This window comes from Punica granatum, chromosome 4 (assembly GCF_007655135.1).
Source record: "Punica granatum isolate Tunisia-2019 chromosome 4, ASM765513v2, whole genome shotgun sequence".
Classification (NCBI taxonomy): domain Eukaryota; kingdom Viridiplantae; phylum Streptophyta; class Magnoliopsida; order Myrtales; family Lythraceae; genus Punica; species Punica granatum.
In genome coordinates this window covers 12,173,790-12,193,707 of record NC_045130.1, presented here as the reverse complement: position 1 = coordinate 12,193,707, position 19,918 = coordinate 12,173,790, and the positions used below count along the sequence as shown (strand labels likewise).

Here is a 19,918-nt window from a genome sequence, read left to right as displayed (position 1 = left end):
AAATAAAAACATTTTAGATTTACTTAATTTAAAAAACTTAAAAGTTTGAGAATATTCTACACAAAAGGTTCTTGCACATTTAAGATATTTAAATAAATTTCAAATAAAAATGACTCATAGATATCAGTCTTATTAGATTATATTTAGCCAAACATGTTTTTAAATGTTATTATTACCATATCCTATCAATTATATTTATTTGTAAAATTTAAATTTGTTTTTTTATTATGGAATATACATGTCAATATTCATGGATTATACCTTTCATTCCACTACCAGTTCCTATGTTAATAGTAGTGGGACTTCTACTTTTTCCAACGGCAACAAAAAATCTTCATCGTGTGGGCTTCGAACCCCTGACACCGTAGTTCGTAGTCACATGCTCTAATCCTCTGAACTACAAGTCTCGCCCCGTCTCCACTGGATCTGTCTGATCTCGGGAGTACCCTAAAAAAAAGATGGTACATTTTCTCTCCCCATCCCTTTCAAGTTAAGAAGATGTGAAAGAGCTTTTTTTCTCTATAATAAGGATGTGTTCCGAGGTGGGAAAGCGGAGAGAATGGATTTCACAATTGGGTTTTTGAATAAAACCCGAGAAGGGTTAGAATAGCAGTTCCTGATCCTTGGAGGTGCCAAATAAATGACTAGTTGAATTGAGGTTTAGGCCATAAAGATTCCACTAGCTTATAAAAAGGGGTCTTAACCTTTCGGGATGCGGTAATATATTTAGGGGTCTCACCTAGATCCAAGAATTGCGACATGTACTAAATGCCCCAAACAGTGGGAGGAGATCATGGCTCTGACCGCGTGGAAACATAAATCATAGATCAATTAAGCCATCTTGGGGGCTTGCTCAAGAAAGAAGAATATCATGGAATAAGGTTTGATCCTATTCAAGAAAGAAGAATCTCATGTAAATACCATAGAATAAGATCTGATCCTATTCATACGGATTCCGTAAATTCAAAAGTTCGAAAACATCTCATAAAATATTATGGTACGTTTGGTTTCAGAGTTAAAGTAACTTTGATTTTGATTGTGAAAAAGGACAAATGAGTTGAGATTATAAATTTGACTTGGGAAACGTGCGTTGAGTTAAAGTTAAAGTTAAAATTTTTGACTTGGAAAATGTGTATTTTTGTTGTGTAGTGTGTTGAGTTAAAGTTAAAATTAAAATCAAAATAATTTTAACTTACAACCAAACAGGCCATTAAATTTTATGAATTACATTTATTTGTGAAATTAGAATTTCAAATAATTTTTTGGAGTCATCAGGCCGGCCCACTATGTCTCTATTTTCATATATATATATATATATATATATATATATTTAGACATAAAAAATATATAATTTTTATATGCTTATTAACGATCGAGTGTAATTTGTATTTTTGTTTTGATTTTATTATTGCCAAAGAAAGTAACAAAAAGGGCAAAAAAAGAAAATAAAAATGAAACAGATGTTCGCTTCCGCGACCAAAGCCTTCACCGTTGGCGTTGCTTTCTGTTTCGGTTCTTCCTCCCTACTCTCTCTCTCTCCCTACACGCCGATTGCCTTTGCAAGCACACAAAAGAGCGAGCGAGAGAGAGAGAGAGAGAGCTCCATCAATAAACTGCCCGGGAGCAATGGCAGCGGATTTACCGGAAGCGACGTTGCAGAACGTCGTGGACCAGGACTCCCTCCAGTGGGTGTTCGTCGGGGGAAAGGGCGGCGTCGGCAAGACCACCTGCAGCTCGATCCTGGCGATCCTTCTCGCTAGGTTTCGTCCCTCTGTCCTCATCATCTCCACCGACCCCGCCCACAACCTCAGCGATGCCTTCCACCAGCGCTTCACCAAAACCCCTACCCTCGTCAATGGATTCACCAATCTCTACGCAATGGTACGTGACCCCTCAAATCTTATGCATTCTACTTCCACGCCCCAGCTCCTGGAATTTCGGAATGGGATGGTAAATCCAATTGTCAATTCTTCACTGATCTCAATTGTTCTCTTCATCCACTTGTGCCCCGCCCGTCCCTCTACTGATCTTTGCTGTCAAGCTTTGAGCTTTGAATTGCTTCCTTTCTTGATCTGGTTTATTACCAAGTTCGCCTCTGAAGTTTGGCATAGCCTATGCGACTTCGTCATGAGCCTTGTTGAGTTTTAGGTGGCTTGCTCGATTGGTTTGTGTTTATGTTCTTTGATCACTCTATGCAATTGGACTATGGCAATTGAAAACTTTCGTTGTTGCTGTTTACATGGAAGAGTGACATGTAATGAGGATTGAGGATTTAGAATTAATGGCAGACGTCGATGCGGGAGTGGACTTAAGAAGGATTTTCCACCCTAGCGTTTTCTAGGTTGTTTGTCTGCTCATAGCTCTGATTATTATCGATAATAATTCGTAGAGGATTAAGGGAAGTCCTTCCGGGGTTCCCTCTCTTTTGTGCAGTATGTATGTGTGTGTGTATATATATTAATCCGGGTCGGAGGAAGGTTGGGTTGATACAGGTTTTTGGGATGCTGACTCGGGAGAAAATTGTGAACAATTTCCTTGAGATGTTTGGAGTTTGTTGGCAGAAATATATATATATATATATATATATATATATTTGTTCATCATAGGATGCAATTGCTTCTCTTGTTGACTTTCATTTTACATCCCGACATTTCAAAATAGTAAGCTGTTATTTCATGAGTAAGCACGGGTTTCCAATTGCTAATTTGATTGCTTTTTATGAACTTCTGGAGTTAGTGTTGCTGCCCTCCTTTGAGATTATATTTTTCTTGGTGGAAAGCTTATTTTTCTGTTATGGGATTTGGCAGGAGGTGGATCCCAATGTCGAGCATGAAGATGTTGGTGGTCCTGAAGGTATGGATAGCTTAGTCTCTGAGCTAGCAAATGCCATACCTGGGATTGATGAGGCGATGAGCTTTGCTGAGATGCTGAAGTAAGACTATGCACCCTTTGTCAATAAAAAAAATTGTAGATGATCTGAAGTACTAGTGGCTACTGCATAGAATAAACTTATAACTTCAGTTGCACATAGTATGAAGACAATCATGCACTCTTAAACAGGTAGTTATGAGTTCTTGAAGGTGAATATTCTCTAATTATTATAGCCAGGGAGGCTGCACTAAGATCTATTGCTAGGGTGAATGGGTGAATGACTATGCTATGTTTACTGTGACACTCATTGTAATCTAATGATTTGTTCTCTTCCTTTTTTGGAACTGTGATTAATTAGGATCTTGGTTTTCCTTTTGTCTACCTTAATGGCCAGCTACAGCTGTTGCAGATTATCTTTTAGTTCTCTTAATCTACTTGTTGCTCAAATCTTAACTTTCTTCATGTTACCATCTAGTGGCCTCAACTTTATAAACTAACAATTAGTATTCGTGCAGATTGGTGCAAACGATGGATTATTCTGTTATAGTATTTGATACTGCTCCAACGGGCCATACACTTCGGTTATTGCAGTTTCCGTCAACCTTGGAGAAGGGGTTAGCTAAAATGATGACTCTGAAGAATAGATTTGGTGGTCTGCTGAATCAGGTGTGTATTGTGTATCAGCTTGTTTGGTGCATTTCCCTGTTTTGCCGTCTTCATCTCTTGGAGAAGTTATTCTGTTGTATAGTTGTAGGCCCTCAAAGATATGGCGAAATGATGTTTGGGAAACATATTCGTCCATATTTGGGGTTTAACCCGTACTTGGGGAATACAAAACATATAATTTGCTGGTCCTCTTGGATTCATTTAGAAGACATGTACGTGCTTATGGTTTATCATAAGCTCTTCTGTTATAACAAATGCTTATTGAGCTCATTGCTTGCACTAGTTTTTGGGCTGAATCTTTTCTGCCATCTGCTTGCGAATACCTGCAATGTTCGCATCCACAAGTCTCACAATCAATTCTTGTTTTGCTTTGAGTACCTAGTTGGTTTTGCAGATCGTGATAGAGCTCTTGTTAGCCCTCTCTGTGCAATGCCAAGACTGTGAATTTAGTTATTCCTCCTTTTCTGTGTTTTTCGCTCGCTACCTGTTTGATATGGAGCCTGCTGAGGTTTGTTACTGTGGAGGAATTGAGAATTATCTTGGTATTGTGATGACAGATGACACGTCTATTTGGTCTTGATGATGAATTTGGCGAGGATGCTCTCTTGGGAAGGCTTGAGGGCATGAAAGATGTGATTGAACAAGTAAATAAGCAATTTAAAGACCCGGTGAGCATCCACTACGTTCTAGATCTTATTTCAACTTCTCAATTTGCTCCTGTCTTACGAAAAGAAGCCTTCTTAAGTATCTTGATATTTTTTCGCATCCTGGCAGGACTTGACTACATTTGTTTGTGTTTGCATCCCTGAGTTCCTCTCGCTTTATGAAACGGAGAGGCTGGTACAAGAACTCACCAAGTTTGAGATAGATACCCACAATATTATCATTAATCAAGTAATTTTCGATGAAGACGGTAAGGTGCCCTTATGCTGTAGTGCTATGAGTTCACTTTCCCAATGGCAGAAGTTGGGAGTTGATGTGTTATTTTGGGATTACAGATTCCGAGTCGAAGTTACTCAGAGCAAGAATGAAGATGCAGCAAAAATACCTCGATCAGTTCTATATGTTGTATGATGACTTCCACATCACAAAGCTCCCTTTGCTACCAGAAGAGGTAATTGATAATGACGCAAATTTGCTGATCAGACCTTGTTACTGAGCTCAAGTAGGTTTATATTTGCGCAACTTAATATCTAATGGTTTAAATATCTCTTGCTGCAAAACCATGGCACTTCCTAAGCTGAATTCATAGCTAGCGTCTTCACCGATAAATATTACCCTCTTATTTTGGCGCGTCTAAGAAAATTCTAGGAGTGCATATTAACTATTTTAACTATGTGGGGCTGGAGCATTTGTGTCATAAAACTGATGATTGTTTTGAGGACTTTCTTCTGTTGTACTTGGTAGACCTGTAACGCAGCTGTGTGTGTGTTCTAACAGGTTACTGGAGTTGAAGCTCTAAAAGCATTTTCGAGGCACTTTCTCACGCCTTATCAACCTTCCAACAGCAGAGGCACAGTCGAAGATCTCGAACGGAGAGTTTCCACTCTGAGGCGGCAGCTGAGAGATGCTGAAGAGGAGTTAGAAAGACTTCGGAGAGGGAAGCAAAAGGCGTAAAGCTTCTGTCAACCACTTCTTTTTAAACGTCCCTCCTCTCTGAAAATCAATGCGGGGCACTTAACATAAAATCCCGAATCAATTTCCTTTTTTGTAATTCCGATTGGTAGCTTTACTTTCGTTGTCTAATGTGTTTGTTGCATCCTTTCTAGTTCTTCCTTTCGGAACTCAATTGTTGGATATTTGTATCATGACTATTGTATACAATAATTTCTCCTAGTTTTTATTTGAGAGCAGTTTTGTCCATCTCTATCCCAAGATAGAAATAAAACAAATTAAAAAAGCAATCTATTTGGTCGAAGTTTTATGTTTACATTGTTCAGTTTTCGCACCGTTTTTACTTCTTTCTTCTGCCTTTCCTATGGCAATCTCGCAAATGCTGGTTTTGGGTAAAATCACAGGTGAAACACATGTAGATGTCTGAAAGATTCGAACTTTCACTATCAGTAAGAAGAGTGTTAATCATAGTCCTGTGGGTTTTATGGATGAAATCTGATCAGTTCAGCTGCGGTTTAGTTTAGCAGAGTAGTGTTAGGGAAAAGGTCTCTTATAAGCAAAAGATAGTAGCGTTAGCCAGGTTCTTATAATAGGTTGCATTCTGATTTGCATGGGAAAATTTGAGTGATCAAGTTGACTATTCATCGTGACTCAAAACTAATATTTGCATCCAATCATCATTATCAGTATTTATGGACATCAACTGATTTACGACTACATAATTAACGTGACAGACAAATCAGATTATATAAGGAATTCAAATTCAAACGGGGCTCATATATGCTTTTCCCGGGGCTGGTATAGGACTAACATTTTATGCAATGTATTAGTTAATTGCGGTGGACTCGGATGATTATGCTCTGCAGGGCTCCATTTAGTCGTACAGGCTTCGCATTGGCTTAATAACAAGTTTTCTTGGACAAAAAAAAGAAAACCTCGAAACTACCTCTCATCAAAACGTTGAGATGGCCGAGTTGGTCTAAGGCGCCAGATTAAGGTTCTGGTCCGAAAGGGCGTGGGTTCAAATCCCACTCTCAACAATTTACTCTATCTTCAAGCTTCCTTTTTCTTTTGTAAAATTATTCTTCAAAGGCTAATAATCCACTTCTCATGAGATGTGATTTTCCCTAAGTTCTCTATTTTTCGAACTTTTCTTTTGCGACTAGCCATCGATAATCGTGGTTCGTCTTCATCCATTCTTCTTTGGCAAGGTCTAAATAAGCTCTAGACTCAGATATAATCGACTGCACGATCGCACCAGCGAGTCTAACATGGGAATACGCAAGGAATTATATTCGTCTCTCAAACATTCACATCCGTTCAGCAGCTTTTACCGGGGAGATCACAAGACTAGCCTAAATCCCTTGCGCAGATTAAGCTTAACACTGAGCTAATTCTTCACTCAGAAAAAGGTAGGACTGAGCTTCTTGCCTCTATTGCTACTGAAGCATAAATAAAGCGTTCATGTAGAATTGGATAGTATCAAAGCTGGACCTATTTTCGAGCAAAGAACTAGCACAACAATTGAATGCCACAAGCAATTTCATACGGGCTTTTTTCCGATTTGTATTTCTTGCAGTAAGGTTCACAGACAGATCATACAATTCTCGGCCCTTAGAAGTTTCGCACTAGTAACAGCACCTCTATATTCAGTAACTGAATCATATAGTAAAAACACTATCCACCGTGTAAAGTCGAGATAAAAACTACGACATCCTTTTCTTCAAGTGTGGTTTCCAGTTGTCCGCTGAGCTCCCAATCACAATCATTCACAAGGACCAGGACACCAGGTCTCCTGCACATGCGGATACTAGAATGAATATTTGACGACGAGCCCTTGGAATTCTACTGATACTAAGACAGATTTGCAGAAACTTCATGTAACAGACTTCAGGCATTATGGAAGTAACTTCACTTAGGATGATGAATAGGAGTACTGCACAGATAACTCCAGAGCAAGTACACAACTTACACTGTATCACCCTTGATGAACATTTCGGGTCTCTCCTTGATCAAGTTCTTATGGACCCATGTGAGAAAATCTCTCATGGTTAACTGAAAGAAGAAGAAGAATCATTAGCCTACTACAAAAGTTGTAGGACGGAGAAGAGAGAACACAGACAGATAATACAGCTGACAATGCATGCCGAAACATATTGTATTGCCGCTTATATTTGATCATATAAATTCCCATCGAAGCTCACCTTTTGGGCTCCATTTGGTACTTCAACATTCACAGTATGAACCTTAACTGAGTCGCAAAGGAGCTCCAATCCACCGCTGCATTACAACAAATGTTACAAGCAACACCTTTAAGAGCTTCATCAAAACGAAAGGGACACAAAAACAAGCAGACCGAGACATAGGTCCTATTTCAACAAGAACTCAGATTACGGGTTCACAGAAAAAATTCTTAACATAAAATTCTTCGCATTGGGCCATGCTAAAAACTCTAGTAAAGTATTTTACATCTAAGGAAATAGGATGACATGCAGAGGAGACAGATGACATGCAGAAGAGACAGATGACATGCAGGTTATTGATTTGTGCTGCGCAGAGAAGCATACCATGAGGGATGTCCAAAGAATATTGAGAAACTTAACGAACCATAGCAGGACAAAAACTCAGATGCCTAAGCATCAGATCAGAAACTGAAAGAACAAAATTTTCAAGACAAACTTACAACTTTCTTCCGGAATGAGTCACCAATAAGAATTCTACAGAGCACAAAACCCGTCCATAAATGGATCATTGGATCAGGGCAAGTACGCCGAGTTTACAACATTCGAGGAACGGAAGATGAGGAGGGAACACCAAGAATTCAATGAAAACTTGGGAAGAAAAAAAGAAACCTTGTTCCCTCCCCTGTTAACCCCACGCTGAGACCAGATAAATCGACCCACCTAAAGTCAACCCTTCCTCTACCACAGTTCTTGTTAATAATCACTCAAAATCTCCATCAATAACAGCTGGAGAAGCCGAAATGATTTACATTATGCACATGAAATTGCCATGCATAGATGAAGGCAGCTCAAAAAACGTAGAGATAGCGATGGATCATTGAGCCGGCAAAGGGTTTAACATAAGGATTACAAAAAAGGGAATTGATCAAACAAATCTCACCCGAACTCAACAGTCAGTTGCATGCTTGATTGCTTCGGAGAAGAACTGTGCGAGACGACAGGACACGATAGCCCTATAAACCCTAGACAGATACAGACAAAGGTTTGCTGGGACAACGTTAGGAAAGAGTGTAGCCAAGCCCTTCTTCTGTTCTGCGGAAGAAAACGAAAGAAAAGAGGAGGAAGAATTTTTTTGTGTCAATTCCAAAGATTCCCAAAATTTTACAGATTTTACATAATCGCCCCAAATGTACATTACCAATGAAAGTGACCCCTATTCTATTTCCATCCAGTGACTTACTTACATCTTGTTTGGTTTCAAAGTTAACGGTCCGTTTAATTTTAAGATAAAATTTTAAAATTTTAACTTTAATTTTAATTCAACACACTACAAAATAAAAAACACTTATTCAAAGTCAAACAGGTGAACCCCATATATTATTTAACATACAATCCCATTATAAGCTCTTCAGTTCAGCAAACTATCTGCGACTAACCACATATGAAGCAAGGCATGCACTGCACAAAATAACATACAAATTACCTAGCCATTTTGTGAGACCCGATATTTGCGCACACACACATATATATATATATACATATGCTTCTATGTAGAAGTTGCTGGAGAAAAAAAAAAAAGAAAAGGGAATGGAGCCATGGGCTCCACGTGGCCCCAAGCTATTCCCCTCACCTTCCACCGCCTTATCATTCTTTCATTCATTTATTTATTTTTCTTTCTTTTCTCCTCTGTTCTGTTTGGGGGGGGGGGGGGGGGGGGGGGGGGGGGGAGAAAAAGAAGAAACAGAGAGTGAGGAGAGGCAGAGAGGGAGAGAGAGGGATCTGAGCAAACTCGAGGAAGACGACCGAGTCGAACCAATTTTGAAAGGGAAAATGACTAAACTTGGGGTTCTTGATTAGTAAGTTGATTCTCCTAACCCTGGACACTCTTATTCATTGAGTTTAGGTGCGAATTGAGCCATTTTCTTCTTCGTTTCAGTTCGGTTTCGGGTTCTAACTATTGATATGGATTTTGCTATAAATTGATGTTTCGTGATTTATGCTTTACTATTAAGCATCTCTAGAGTCGATTGGTCTTGTTTTTTAACCGATTAGGTTATGGATGTTGAGGGAGCAAAAAGATTAATAAAGTTAATGGGTTATACAATTAAATAAGAATTGAAATGTTCGGCTTATCTAATTGCTATTGAGTGTATAGACTTGACTGATTGGGTTCATATTTTGATTTTATGAGATTGTTTAAATGAAAGCGTGATAGGGTTCAATGTAGGATTGAGTTCATGTTTTCATCTTATGTATGATGATTCCAATTGACGTAATTGGTTGGGTAAAAGATAGATATGTCTATGGATTTAGCTATGATTAATTTGTCTTGAGCTGAAGGAATTAGAATAAATGAGATTATTATGCTTTGTAAGGGTCAATGGAGGAGTTTGAGTAGTATTATTGGTGTTAGTTTATGGCCAAAATATCCAATTGGGTCTTGAACCTTGCTACTGGGTGTAAGAATAAATTTTCTTGAGAATGTACTCTGATGATTCTAATTTATTCTTGTGTTGAGCTTCTTGTGTTTGATTCGATATATCTTGTTGTAAATTAATCGATAATGAATTGCCTAAAGTACTAAATTGGAAAATGAATTGGTTAATTAGCTGGAGTTAGAAGTAATAGTTGAATCAATATTTTCTTTTGAGTGGAAAGCTAGGAAGCAGGGGAAATGCTCGTATGGAGTTATTGTCGATATATCAACTGATTTGCAAATTATTCACGTTCATTTGCTTAGACAAATTTTGGGTAGAAAGCTATATAATTGATGATTTGAGAAAGACCAGAAGCTAGCCACTGATTATCTTTCATTCTTTGATTGTTTTCATTTTTGCTTTTCTTTCAGATATATATGGGTTCATTTCCTTGATGGTATAACTTAATTTAGAGTCAGTACCTTCAAGCTATATTTCCACCTGTTCTCTTTTCAAATAATATTGTTGGTTTTGTTGGATTCCTATGTCTTGGTTACCATTTCAGCTTGGTAAATTTGTAAATTTGAATATAATAGATTATGGAATAGGACTGGTTATTTGTTAAAGGAAAGCTAGTTGCTGCCCAAGTTATCTTTTATTTGAATAACTTATTCATTACTTATGATAAAAGATTGAAGTTGGTTAATTCTCGAGATTCTCAAGGGCAAAAGTTGGCGAGCCTTAAAGCAAGCATTTTGAAGGCTCAATTCAGTGGACCATACGTTGGGTGTTCGGTGAGTACCTTATTTCATTGTGAAATGATATATATATATATATATATATATGTTAAGTGAGTACTATATTCCTTTGTAAAATGATGTATAATAGTTATATAAATTATTCAAGAAGAATGTTGTGATAGTTAGATTAAGGAATCAGTCTTGCTATGTTGTGTGAAAGGACTTGAGAGATATTGCCCTTTATGTTTCACTTTGACTTGAGATATGTAGTGTGATTGTATATGTTGATTGTGTATGAGATATGTGATGATAATGTGGTACCATTGTAATGTGATTGAGATTGCTATTGTGTATGATGATATATGAGGTGCGATGGCATGGTTGTAATTGTTTATGCTTGAGATTGTTGTTTGATTATAGACATGGGACCGCTGATCCGGCGGTATATAAATAGGACGCCTAGACTGCTGATCCGGCGGGATACAAAAAGGGACGTCTAGACCGCTGATCCGGCGGGATATAAAAAGGAACGCCTAGACCGCTGATCCGGCGGGATACAAAAAGGGACGTCTAGACCGCTGATCCGGCGGGATACAAAATGGGACGCCTAGACTGCCGATCCGGCGGGATATAAAATGGACGCCTAGACTCCTACTGCTGGAGGATAATGGGCAGCCCCTGCTTATGAGAAATGAAATGAGGAATTTGTAGATATGAGTGCGGGGTCACGGTACTGTCATAACTCTGTTGAAGGAAATGCAACCCTATGGCTATATTGATTGGTTGTGTTGTTTACTGTTTGTCTGGTATAATTGTTGGAGATGTGATGATTGTTGAGATTGTTGGAGATGTGATGATTGTTGAGACTGTTTACGGATGTTCTGTGAAAGCCGTGTGGTTGCTAGAGTTTGATATGTCAGGTGGATGTGTTGTGAAGTGGAATGCTAATAAATGGATATTTGATATTTATGGGCTATTGGATATTAGCGAAATGGTTGGAAGAGTTGTGTGTATTTGTTAGCAGGATTTAAATTTAGTTACCCTATTGAATAATTTTTTTTTATAATATGTATAAAATATACCGTATATCTGTGCGAGGGAGCGAATAGTTGGATTATATGTGATTGTACTGTTTATTTGAATATTCGGTTGTTAGCAGTTAAATATTTATTTAATAAATAATTCATTTTGCTTTGGAATATAGTACTCACTGAGATGCAGCTCACACCATGCATATATTTTTCCAGATAAACTTCTAACTGTGTGGAAGGACTACTTTTTGATATCGGGGATCAGCTTGGAGAACTAGGTAGGGACCTTAGTTATATGATAAGTATTATTTTTGCATAGAACGTATTTGTATATGTTACGACCTGAAATTTTTGTGTAGTTGGTTTAGTGATATGGTTGAAGAGAAAATACTCTCTTTGAGATGCATATACATATTAGAGCTTGCTGGATTGGATATATATATTTAGGCTTTATGGAACGTAGGTTTAGATGTGAATAGTTTGTGTGATAATGGATATCGACCAAATTTAGGGGAAGTTCTGTCGAAATTTCGGGTCGTGACAATTTCATCAATAATTTTCATAGACATTTCATCGAACAGCTGCTGGCTGTGAGCCGGGGTACGTGAACATTGCAAACAACGGAGGTAAACAACAACAAAACTACCATGAACAGATCGGTATAATCGGAACCAAAGCCGCTAGAAGGAGAAATTCACCAACAACGACAAAAATCGACCAAACAACTGCTATACAGTCAACAATCAAACAGAAATCGAGCAAAACAGGGACATTCTTCAACAAACAGTAAGGGCAAGCAGTGCCTTAAACCCCAACCACCCATAACGATGCAATTTGACGGAATAACATGAAATTGGTCCAAGAAATTACCTTTCACTTCGATATGGAAGTGGCAAATCGTAAACTGAGCCTCTTAAGAAGAGTACCCATTGGTAGGGGCCCGGCTTGAAGATGTCTATTCGACCACTGGTGAAACTAACAACCAAATGCTGTAAGGGGGCTTCACGCAGAGCAGACGACTGGGAATGTGGGGAACGATCGACAGATTCGTGAAGAAAAGGTTCAACGATGTCGAGCAGAGAAGGAAGAAGGGGGGGTCGGCTTCAGCTTAAGGGAAGCTCTGTCGCAATTGAAGAAAAAGAATGGGAGGGTGGGAGCCGGATTCAGTTTCCTACAGTCAAACGAAAATGAAAGTCACGACTTCAGTTGTCAGTTCTAGCAGTGGCCGAACATACATCTCCAAGCTGGTCTCCTACCAGTGGGTACTCTTCTTAAGAGACATCTCCAAGCTGGTCTCCTACTAGTGGGTACTCTTCTTAAGAGCTCAGTTTACGATTTGCCATTTCCATAACGAAGTGAAATGTAATTTCTTGGACCAATTTCATGTTATTCCGTCAAATTGCATCATTATAGGCGGTTAGGATTTAAGGCACTGCTTGCCCTTACTGTTTGTTGAAGAACGTCCTTGTTTTACTCGATTTCTGTTTGATTGCTGGCTGTATAGTGGTTGTTTGGTCGATTTTTGTTGCTGTTGGTGAACTTCTTCCTTCCAGTTGCTTTGGTTCCGGATATACCGATCTGTTCATGGTAGTTCTGTTGTTGTTTACCTCCGTTGTTTGCAATGTTCACGTACCCTTGTTCACAGCCATCAGCTGTTCGATGAAATGTCTACGAAGCTTATTGATGAAATGGCTGGGTAATTTGTATGTTGTTTTGTGCCGTGCGTGCTTGGCTTCATGTGTGGTCAATCACAGATAGTTTACTAAACTGAAGAGCTTGTAATGAGATTTTATGTTGAATAATATATGGGGTCCACCTGTTTGACATTTTTTGTTTTGTAACGTGTTAAGTTAAACTTTAAAGTTAAAATTTTGAAACTTGATTCTAAAACCAAAAGGACCGTCACACATATAAACACACCATCATCAAACTTGGCGAAATGCATGGGAATGCTCTGCCACACATATAAACACACCATCATCAAACTTGGCAGCTTTAAAGGAAGAACATATGGAAGCTTGTTTTCTCTGTTCACTTTCTGTTACTCGCTAAACAAACAGAAAATTAGGAGTTACCATGTAACCACAACGCAGATGAGAAGGGTGTATGGTCACAGGGAACTGTGGATTTCGATCACCTGAACATCCAGATGCTTCAAGTGGTCTACCACCTGAAAGCACAAACCAAGAGAATCCTTAGCGATGGAATAGAGATCAGTGAAAACAGAAAACAGCTTCAGCATTGTAATCGACATATTGCACATTCATCAAATAAAAAACGTACAACAGAAATGTCAAACAGGGCTTTCCGTTTCTTTAATCGCCCTGGACTTTTCATGGCGGCCTTTTTGCTTGATACGCTGACATGACTAAACTTTGAGCCTTTAGAAGCAGATATTATTACCGTACAAAGCACAATAAGGAAATCAGTTTACTTTTCAAACTCCAGGACTGAAACACGACAACTCCCCATCTAGAACTAATACGTTGATGGCTTATCGATAAGTACCCCTAAACTTTACGATGAAGTAACAGAGAAGCAGCCCAAATCCATAGATAGTGAAAAGGGAACATGGCATTTCCAAGGGAATTTGAGTGTCTAAACAGGGATTTGTACCTTTGCCTTTCTTCCGTGAAGTCGAAGATGCAGGGGGGCTTTTCACTGAACTGCGCTTCTTCTCCTGATTCATCACAATTGGGCTTCTTTCGCTTCCAATGTTCCCAGGCAAAGTCCTATTCCGAGTCAGGATCCTGCGCCTCCTTACTATTGACGTCGGCACAGTCTCCTCTGGATTATGAGGCTCCTCTGTAGAAGTCCGTGCAGCAGCACCCTGAAGCAAAGGAGACTCAATAATAACCTCGGAACCTTCGCTCGCCTTCCTGTTCATCCTAGGCGAAGACCTCTTCCGAGACACGATCCTGCGTTTATTTACCGTTGTCCTCGGCACAGTCTCCTTCAGCTCCTGGGGCTTCTTTACTGGAGCACGCACAGCAACAACATCCTGAGGCAAGGGAGATTCAAGAACAACCTCGGAACCTTCCCTTGCCTTCCTCTTGAACCCAACCTCACCGTCCCTCTCCTTCTGTCCCGACGACCTCTTGCAGAAATAGGACGCCTCTCTCTCGCACAAGCTTGGTTAATCGAACATCAACACCTCGAATTCCCGTTGTACTTGAACACCAAGACATCATTCTCCGCCAAATGGTGATCTTTTACGAACTCTTCCTCCCCATCTAGAAGAGAAGCCCGTCTTCTTCGGCCGCTAGACCCACCTCCCATATCGAACCCCCGGGACCATGCAAGAGCACATTTCCTCCCAGCTTGTTCTTCATATTCTCAGCAAACTTCTTCGGGACGGCCTATCGCAAAGTTCAGATTTTTAACGTTGGAAACTGATCAGCCGACCACCAACGAAGCTAAAACCCTTCTTCAACCAAGTGGCAGTGCAATAAAAATCCTAAACCACCTCAGAGACGGGAACTGATTTTTCCACTTTGTTTTCGTGTTTCACAAGAGAGATGGGAGGTGAGAGATCGCTTACAAGCTGCTTCTCTAAATCGCAATGGAAGAACTGAAGGAAATGGATGGTGCGGAAATGGGCCCAGTAAACCTGTTCTTGCACGGTCCGGCAGTCCTCCTTTCTCCGGAAATAAGGCGACCGGCAGCTACACTGGCGAGAGAAACTGGGTGTGAATGGTTTTGGGGAAAATAACTTACCCACAATATGTGGGTGCCTTCGTTATATAATTCTCATGATACAAGTATAAAAGGAAATTACATATTTGTTGCCGAATTAGTATTCTAACCGTATATACACTAATACACCTTCGTCAGAATGTCTGCCAACTGAGAAAACGTAGGAACATAACGAACTAGGAGATCCCCTCGAGCTATCCTCTCCCTGACAAAGTGATACGCAACAGCAATATGTTTGCCGCGATCGTGTTGCACATGATTAACTACCAGGTAGGTATCACTGATGTTGTCATAACAGGCTATGATAGGGCTAAGAGAGTGAAGGCCAATATTAGAAATTAACTGTCACATCCAAGTCTCGACAACAATATGCGCAATGGCTCGATACTTTGCCTCAGTTGAACTCTTGGACATTGCAGGTTGTTTCTTCGAGCGCCAAGATATAAGATTGGGCCCTACAAAAATAGCATAGCCAATAGTGGAGCGACGACTATTAGGACAACCAAGTCTGCGTCAGCATAGGCCGTGATCTGAAGGTCTCATGACTGTCGAAGCTCCACCACATGAGAAGATGTGCCGCATAGGTATCAAAGGATGCGTTTGGTTGCATGCAGATGTGTGGTGCGCAGAGCCTACATAAATTGGCTAATCAGGTTAACTGCATAGCAAATATCTGGTCAAGTAATGGTGATATGTTGTAGTGCCCCGACTAAGCTCCTGTACTCAGTAGGATATGATTTAAGGACAGATTGACACAAGTAGGTAGTGGAGTTTTGACGGGAGAGGAATTATTGAGACCGAATCCTGTGAGCACATCATTAATGTACTTCTGTTATGATAGAAAGAGGGATGTAGAGGTTCGAGTTGCCTAGACCCAAGAAAGAAATGTAATGGACTGAGATCTTTCATTGCAAACTCCCTGGACAGGGGAACCATGTGAGAACGAACATGCAATATACACTTTTAACTTTTAGCAGAAGATTGAGTTACGAGGAGTGAAATGGTGATCATAGTCAGTAGGCGATAGGAACTCTACCGGCGAAGGAGAGGCGGAGTCACTGTCAACGGGAAAGACGAGAGAAATAGTTGTAGTTCCTACTCACCTGCTCAGAACTGGAAGGTGCCGAAAGGAGTTTCACTGGCGACAATGCCAGCAAGGTGCAGGACGAGGACGGTGACAGCGACGGCCAAGCGCCATAACCCTCACAAGGTTAGTGGCATACGTCTTGTTGCCGAATGGAGAAGGGGGAAAGCTAATAGTTTCAGGCCTTCGCGTTCTAAATGTGTTTGGTTTTAGAATTAAGTAGAGTTGAGTTTTGATTTTAATTGGGTTGTAATGATTGTGTTGTTGAATTATGAGCAAAACCAAACGAGATATAAATGTCATTTAAGAGGAAATTGTAGCTGTCGTCAACTCTTATTCCCCTAGCAAAAGATATCTCATTTTATTTTTTCAAAAATTATAAAAAAAGGGTTAATGACTTAAAAAGCATAATGTTTTCTCAAACTTTTATTTTTAGTGCGACATGTCACAAATAGTACAAAAATACATGACATTTTTAGTTTCAAATCTAGTATGATGTTAAATTTTATGTCTATTTTAACAATAACAACTTACTTGAATTTAAGGATGCCATGTGGCGCAACATAATTGAATAAGTGGATCCCACATTATTTATTTAATAAAAGATTATTCTAAAAATAAAAGAAAAAGGGAAGCGAGGGGGTCAGCAGCCGGGCCCGATTATAACCACCACCCCCAATTTATGTTGGCTACGATGACAGAGGTCACCGGAGTCGAAGGAGCCCTAATTTTGGGCCTCCTTCGGTGAGGGCCTCGGTTGCAGTCACCGCCCCCATAATCGAGGTCGTCGGCGGCCTCTCTCATCGTCACAGACCCCGATCGGGGAGGATTGCGGTCACCACCGCTGGCCCCCTCTCCCTTTTTCCTCAACCAACCCTCTTTTTTAAAAAAAAAAATAGAATAATTTTTTATTAAATAAAAATATGTGTGGTTCACTCATCCAATCATGTTGCACCACATGGCACCGTTAAGTCCAATGAAGCCGATACTGTTAAAATATACGAAAAATTTAACGTCGTGCTAAATTTAAAACTAAAACGAAAGGTTGTGTCTTTCCATATTATTTTCTGAAAGGTCGTACTAGAAATAATAATTTCACAAAAGGCCGTACTTTTTTTTTTTTTAATGTTATTAACCTTGTAAAAAACTATGTGTTTTTGTTCCCATGCGATTTGAAAAATGATACTTTTAGCTTGGTTCGTTGCCTGTAGGCATTCACGTTAGCTTTCCGTTGAAGCGTCGATGATCGGACCAAATTGATAAAGGAAACGTGGGTGTTTAGATTAAATTGGTGAAAAAAATTCTTCAGGAACAGACTGTTATCTCGGTAAAAATTTACGAATGACATTGATAATCTACCGATTTTTACAGTGAGAGAAAATTCCTATCCTCCGTTTAAATTTTCCGTTCGAATTAACTGTCTTTGGTGTTGGATGCCGGTTATGTTGGCAATGGCGAAATAAATCAATCTTCGATTCTCATTTTATTCGACCAATGGTTGGGGAGGCTGTTGTGTACAAAGACGCTTGAACAATATATCATAACCTCCACGAAGACAATTTACTACGAGAGACCTCCATTTATGAAAGGAGAGCATTTCGCATATTTATTTTCGACAAAATCTCGGCAATGGATCGAGGAAGGGTTAGAGTGGCAGTTACCCCCTAAAATTTTAACATTGTAAGAAAAATTGTAATTTTTTAGTTAAATTACTTATATTTCATTCTCAGTAAAGGTACTTTCCCTTTTACCTACTAAGGACTCACCCCCTCGACCAAATCCTAGGTCCATCCGTGCTCAACTCAAGATCCAAAGCATCTTCATATCTCTTCGTTAAATACATCATAATCATTTTAAGCACCGATTATCTTATTCATGCTTATCGCTGAAAAAAAAGTAAAAAAAGCAATAAAAAGGATTAGGAAGGTCTATTTTCATTAAAGTATGAATTATATGAAAACACATGTTACAAAGAGCCAATTAAAAACATCGCAATTCCATTTATTACATCGCAATTGCTTAAGGAGAATAGTTATAACGGGACGCTTTCATAACTCGAAAGAATCTCATGCATAACTTTGTATCGGATATAGATACAAATTCACAAATTCAATCTGCAAATACCCATATTACATGCGGGTCATATGACTAGTTAGAAATTAATTTAGTTGTACATGTACAGTGTACTTATACCATACGATATTATATGACGATTTTTTTTGGCAGAACGCTGATGATTTTGAATCTAATTATCGTGTTTAAATAATTAACTGAGATTGAAGATACACATTCTGAATTAATATTTTCATCATATATATCATCCTCATTATGATATTATTATTATGTGTTTAAAGCACATCGTATCATTATATTAGTTAGAGTAAATTATCAATTTGATCCTTAACGTTTAAAGCGAACTTCAATTTCGTCTTCAACTTTTTATTGACATCAAGCGCACCCCGACATTATTCCTTCCATTTATCTATTTAGTCTCGCCGTCCACAAGTTGTTAACACTAACGCAGTCAACTATAACACTATTTTAAAAAAAAAAATTGGAGAGGTCGTCGGAGACCCAGACGCCTCCGGTGATCTCTTCGGTGGAGGAGGTGGTTGACAACGAATCGCCCCCATCTCGTTTTGGCCATTTTTTTAAAAATTTTATTTTAGTGTTCTAATTAACGATGTTAGTGTTTAGTTAACGGTGCGTGGACGCCAGAACTAAATTGATAAACAAAATTATATAACATTGGGGGCATGCTTGATGGCAAGGAAAAGTTGAGAATGATATTGATGTTCGCTTCAAACAGCTTATTTTTTGTAAGAATAACAACTTATATTTTACTGAATATAAATTAAATTAATTATTTTTTTCTTTGATTGCCAAAAGAAAATGATGAAGTTTTATGAATTAATATATGTTTTTTTAAAAATGTAGCCGACATTGCTATTGTAGTTTGGGAGATCAAGTATTAAAAGTTATTCTCTCTTAACAAGTGCGCTTTTCGGAACTCAAACTTGTGCTCTTTTCCTAATAGGGGTTGAAACTGCTTATCACTCAATTAACATTTTTATTGGTTCTAGGATTTTATTTGGGAGAAAACCCCAAGGAAAGTACTCTAACATTTCGATTTAATAAATATAGAATTATCTTTTTATCCAAAATAAGGTCACATTAAAAACAAAGGACCAAAGAGGAATTCTCGGATAATATTACCTCGTCATGTAACGTGACAAGTACAAATTAGATTACATGAACATGAAAAATGATGCTAATTACTCGAATAATTGCTTAATTATTTTTCACAAAGTAAATTTTATTGATTTTTTTTTCACGACATCAATGTGAAGTAGAATCATCTAAAATTTTATCCATGGTAGAGAAAGAGTGCAAACGAAAGTAGGAAAGCTGGAAAAATAGAGTTTAAAACTATCAATTTGATATCAATATTAGTATAGTGTCAACTTTTTCGATCGGTGGGGCCAAAACAATGAAACCCCCATGTGAAAAGTTCAGATTTTTTTTTAGGTAAGTAAAAAAGAAGGGTAAAATAGGAATGTTTGCAGAAGTCCAGCAGAGCATGATGTTAACGCATTAAGTCAAGAATTTTCGGCAT

General features: G+C 38.8%; 2 protein-coding genes, 1 long non-coding RNA gene and 1 other non-coding gene across 4 annotated transcripts; 3 read left to right on the top strand and 1 right to left on the bottom strand.

The window, feature by feature from the left end:
* The first annotated feature begins 1,467 nt into the window (after positions 1-1,467).
* LOC116206110 (ATPase ARSA2) lies at positions 1,468-5,406 on the top strand. Its single transcript, XM_031538881.1, has 7 exons — positions 1,468-1,881; positions 2,808-2,932; positions 3,387-3,537; positions 4,095-4,205; positions 4,312-4,450; positions 4,536-4,651; positions 4,978-5,406. Exons 1-7 carry the CDS (start codon positions 1,627-1,629, stop codon positions 5,152-5,154), a joined length of 1,074 nt encoding a protein of 357 aa, XP_031394741.1. The 5' UTR covers positions 1,468-1,626; the 3' UTR covers positions 5,155-5,406.
* A 704-nt stretch (positions 5,407-6,110) lies between these two features.
* Positions 6,111-6,191, top strand: TRNAL-AAG. Its single transcript has one exon. It is a non-coding gene; the product is annotated as a tRNA-Leu (tRNA).
* Positions 6,192-6,675: 484 nt separating this feature from the next.
* Positions 6,676-8,432, bottom strand: LOC116202588 (ubiquitin-related modifier 1 homolog 2). The gene is made up of 4 exons (XM_031534185.1): positions 8,275-8,432; positions 7,356-7,431; positions 7,124-7,206; positions 6,676-6,946 (listed from the first exon to the last, which is right to left on the bottom strand). The coding sequence occupies exons 1-4, from the start codon at positions 8,295-8,297 to the stop codon at positions 6,829-6,831; spliced, it is 300 nt and encodes a 99-aa protein (XP_031390045.1). The 5' UTR covers positions 8,298-8,432; the 3' UTR covers positions 6,676-6,828.
* Positions 8,433-9,048: 616 nt separating this feature from the next.
* On the top strand, positions 9,049-12,100 carry LOC116202327. Its single transcript, XR_004156045.1, has 3 exons — positions 9,049-9,190; positions 10,443-10,545; positions 11,739-12,100. It is a non-coding gene; the product is annotated as an uncharacterized LOC116202327 (long non-coding RNA).
* Positions 12,101-19,918: the final 7,818 nt, after the last annotated feature.

Excerpts from the sequence above, each read along its gene's own strand:
- LOC116202588 (XM_031534185.1), bottom strand. The coding sequence starts at position 8,297 with ATGCAACTGACTGTTGAGTTCGG. Across the intron at positions 7,432-8,274 it reads CAACTGACTGTTGAGTTCGG|CGGTGGATTGGAGCTCCTTT; the intron begins GTGAGATTTGTT and ends GTTGTAATGCAG. Across the intron at positions 7,207-7,355 it reads TACCAAATGGAGCCCAAAAG|TTAACCATGAGAGATTTTCT; the intron begins GTGAGCTTCGAT and ends TTCTTCTTTCAG.
- LOC116206110 (XM_031538881.1), top strand. The coding sequence starts at position 1,627 with ATGGCAGCGGATTTACCGGAAGCGACGTTGCAGAACGTCGTGGACCAG. Across the intron at positions 1,882-2,807 it reads TCACCAATCTCTACGCAATG|GAGGTGGATCCCAATGTCGA; the intron begins GTACGTGACCCC and ends GGGATTTGGCAG. Across the intron at positions 4,451-4,535 it reads AGTAATTTTCGATGAAGACG|ATTCCGAGTCGAAGTTACTC; the intron begins GTAAGGTGCCCT and ends TTGGGATTACAG.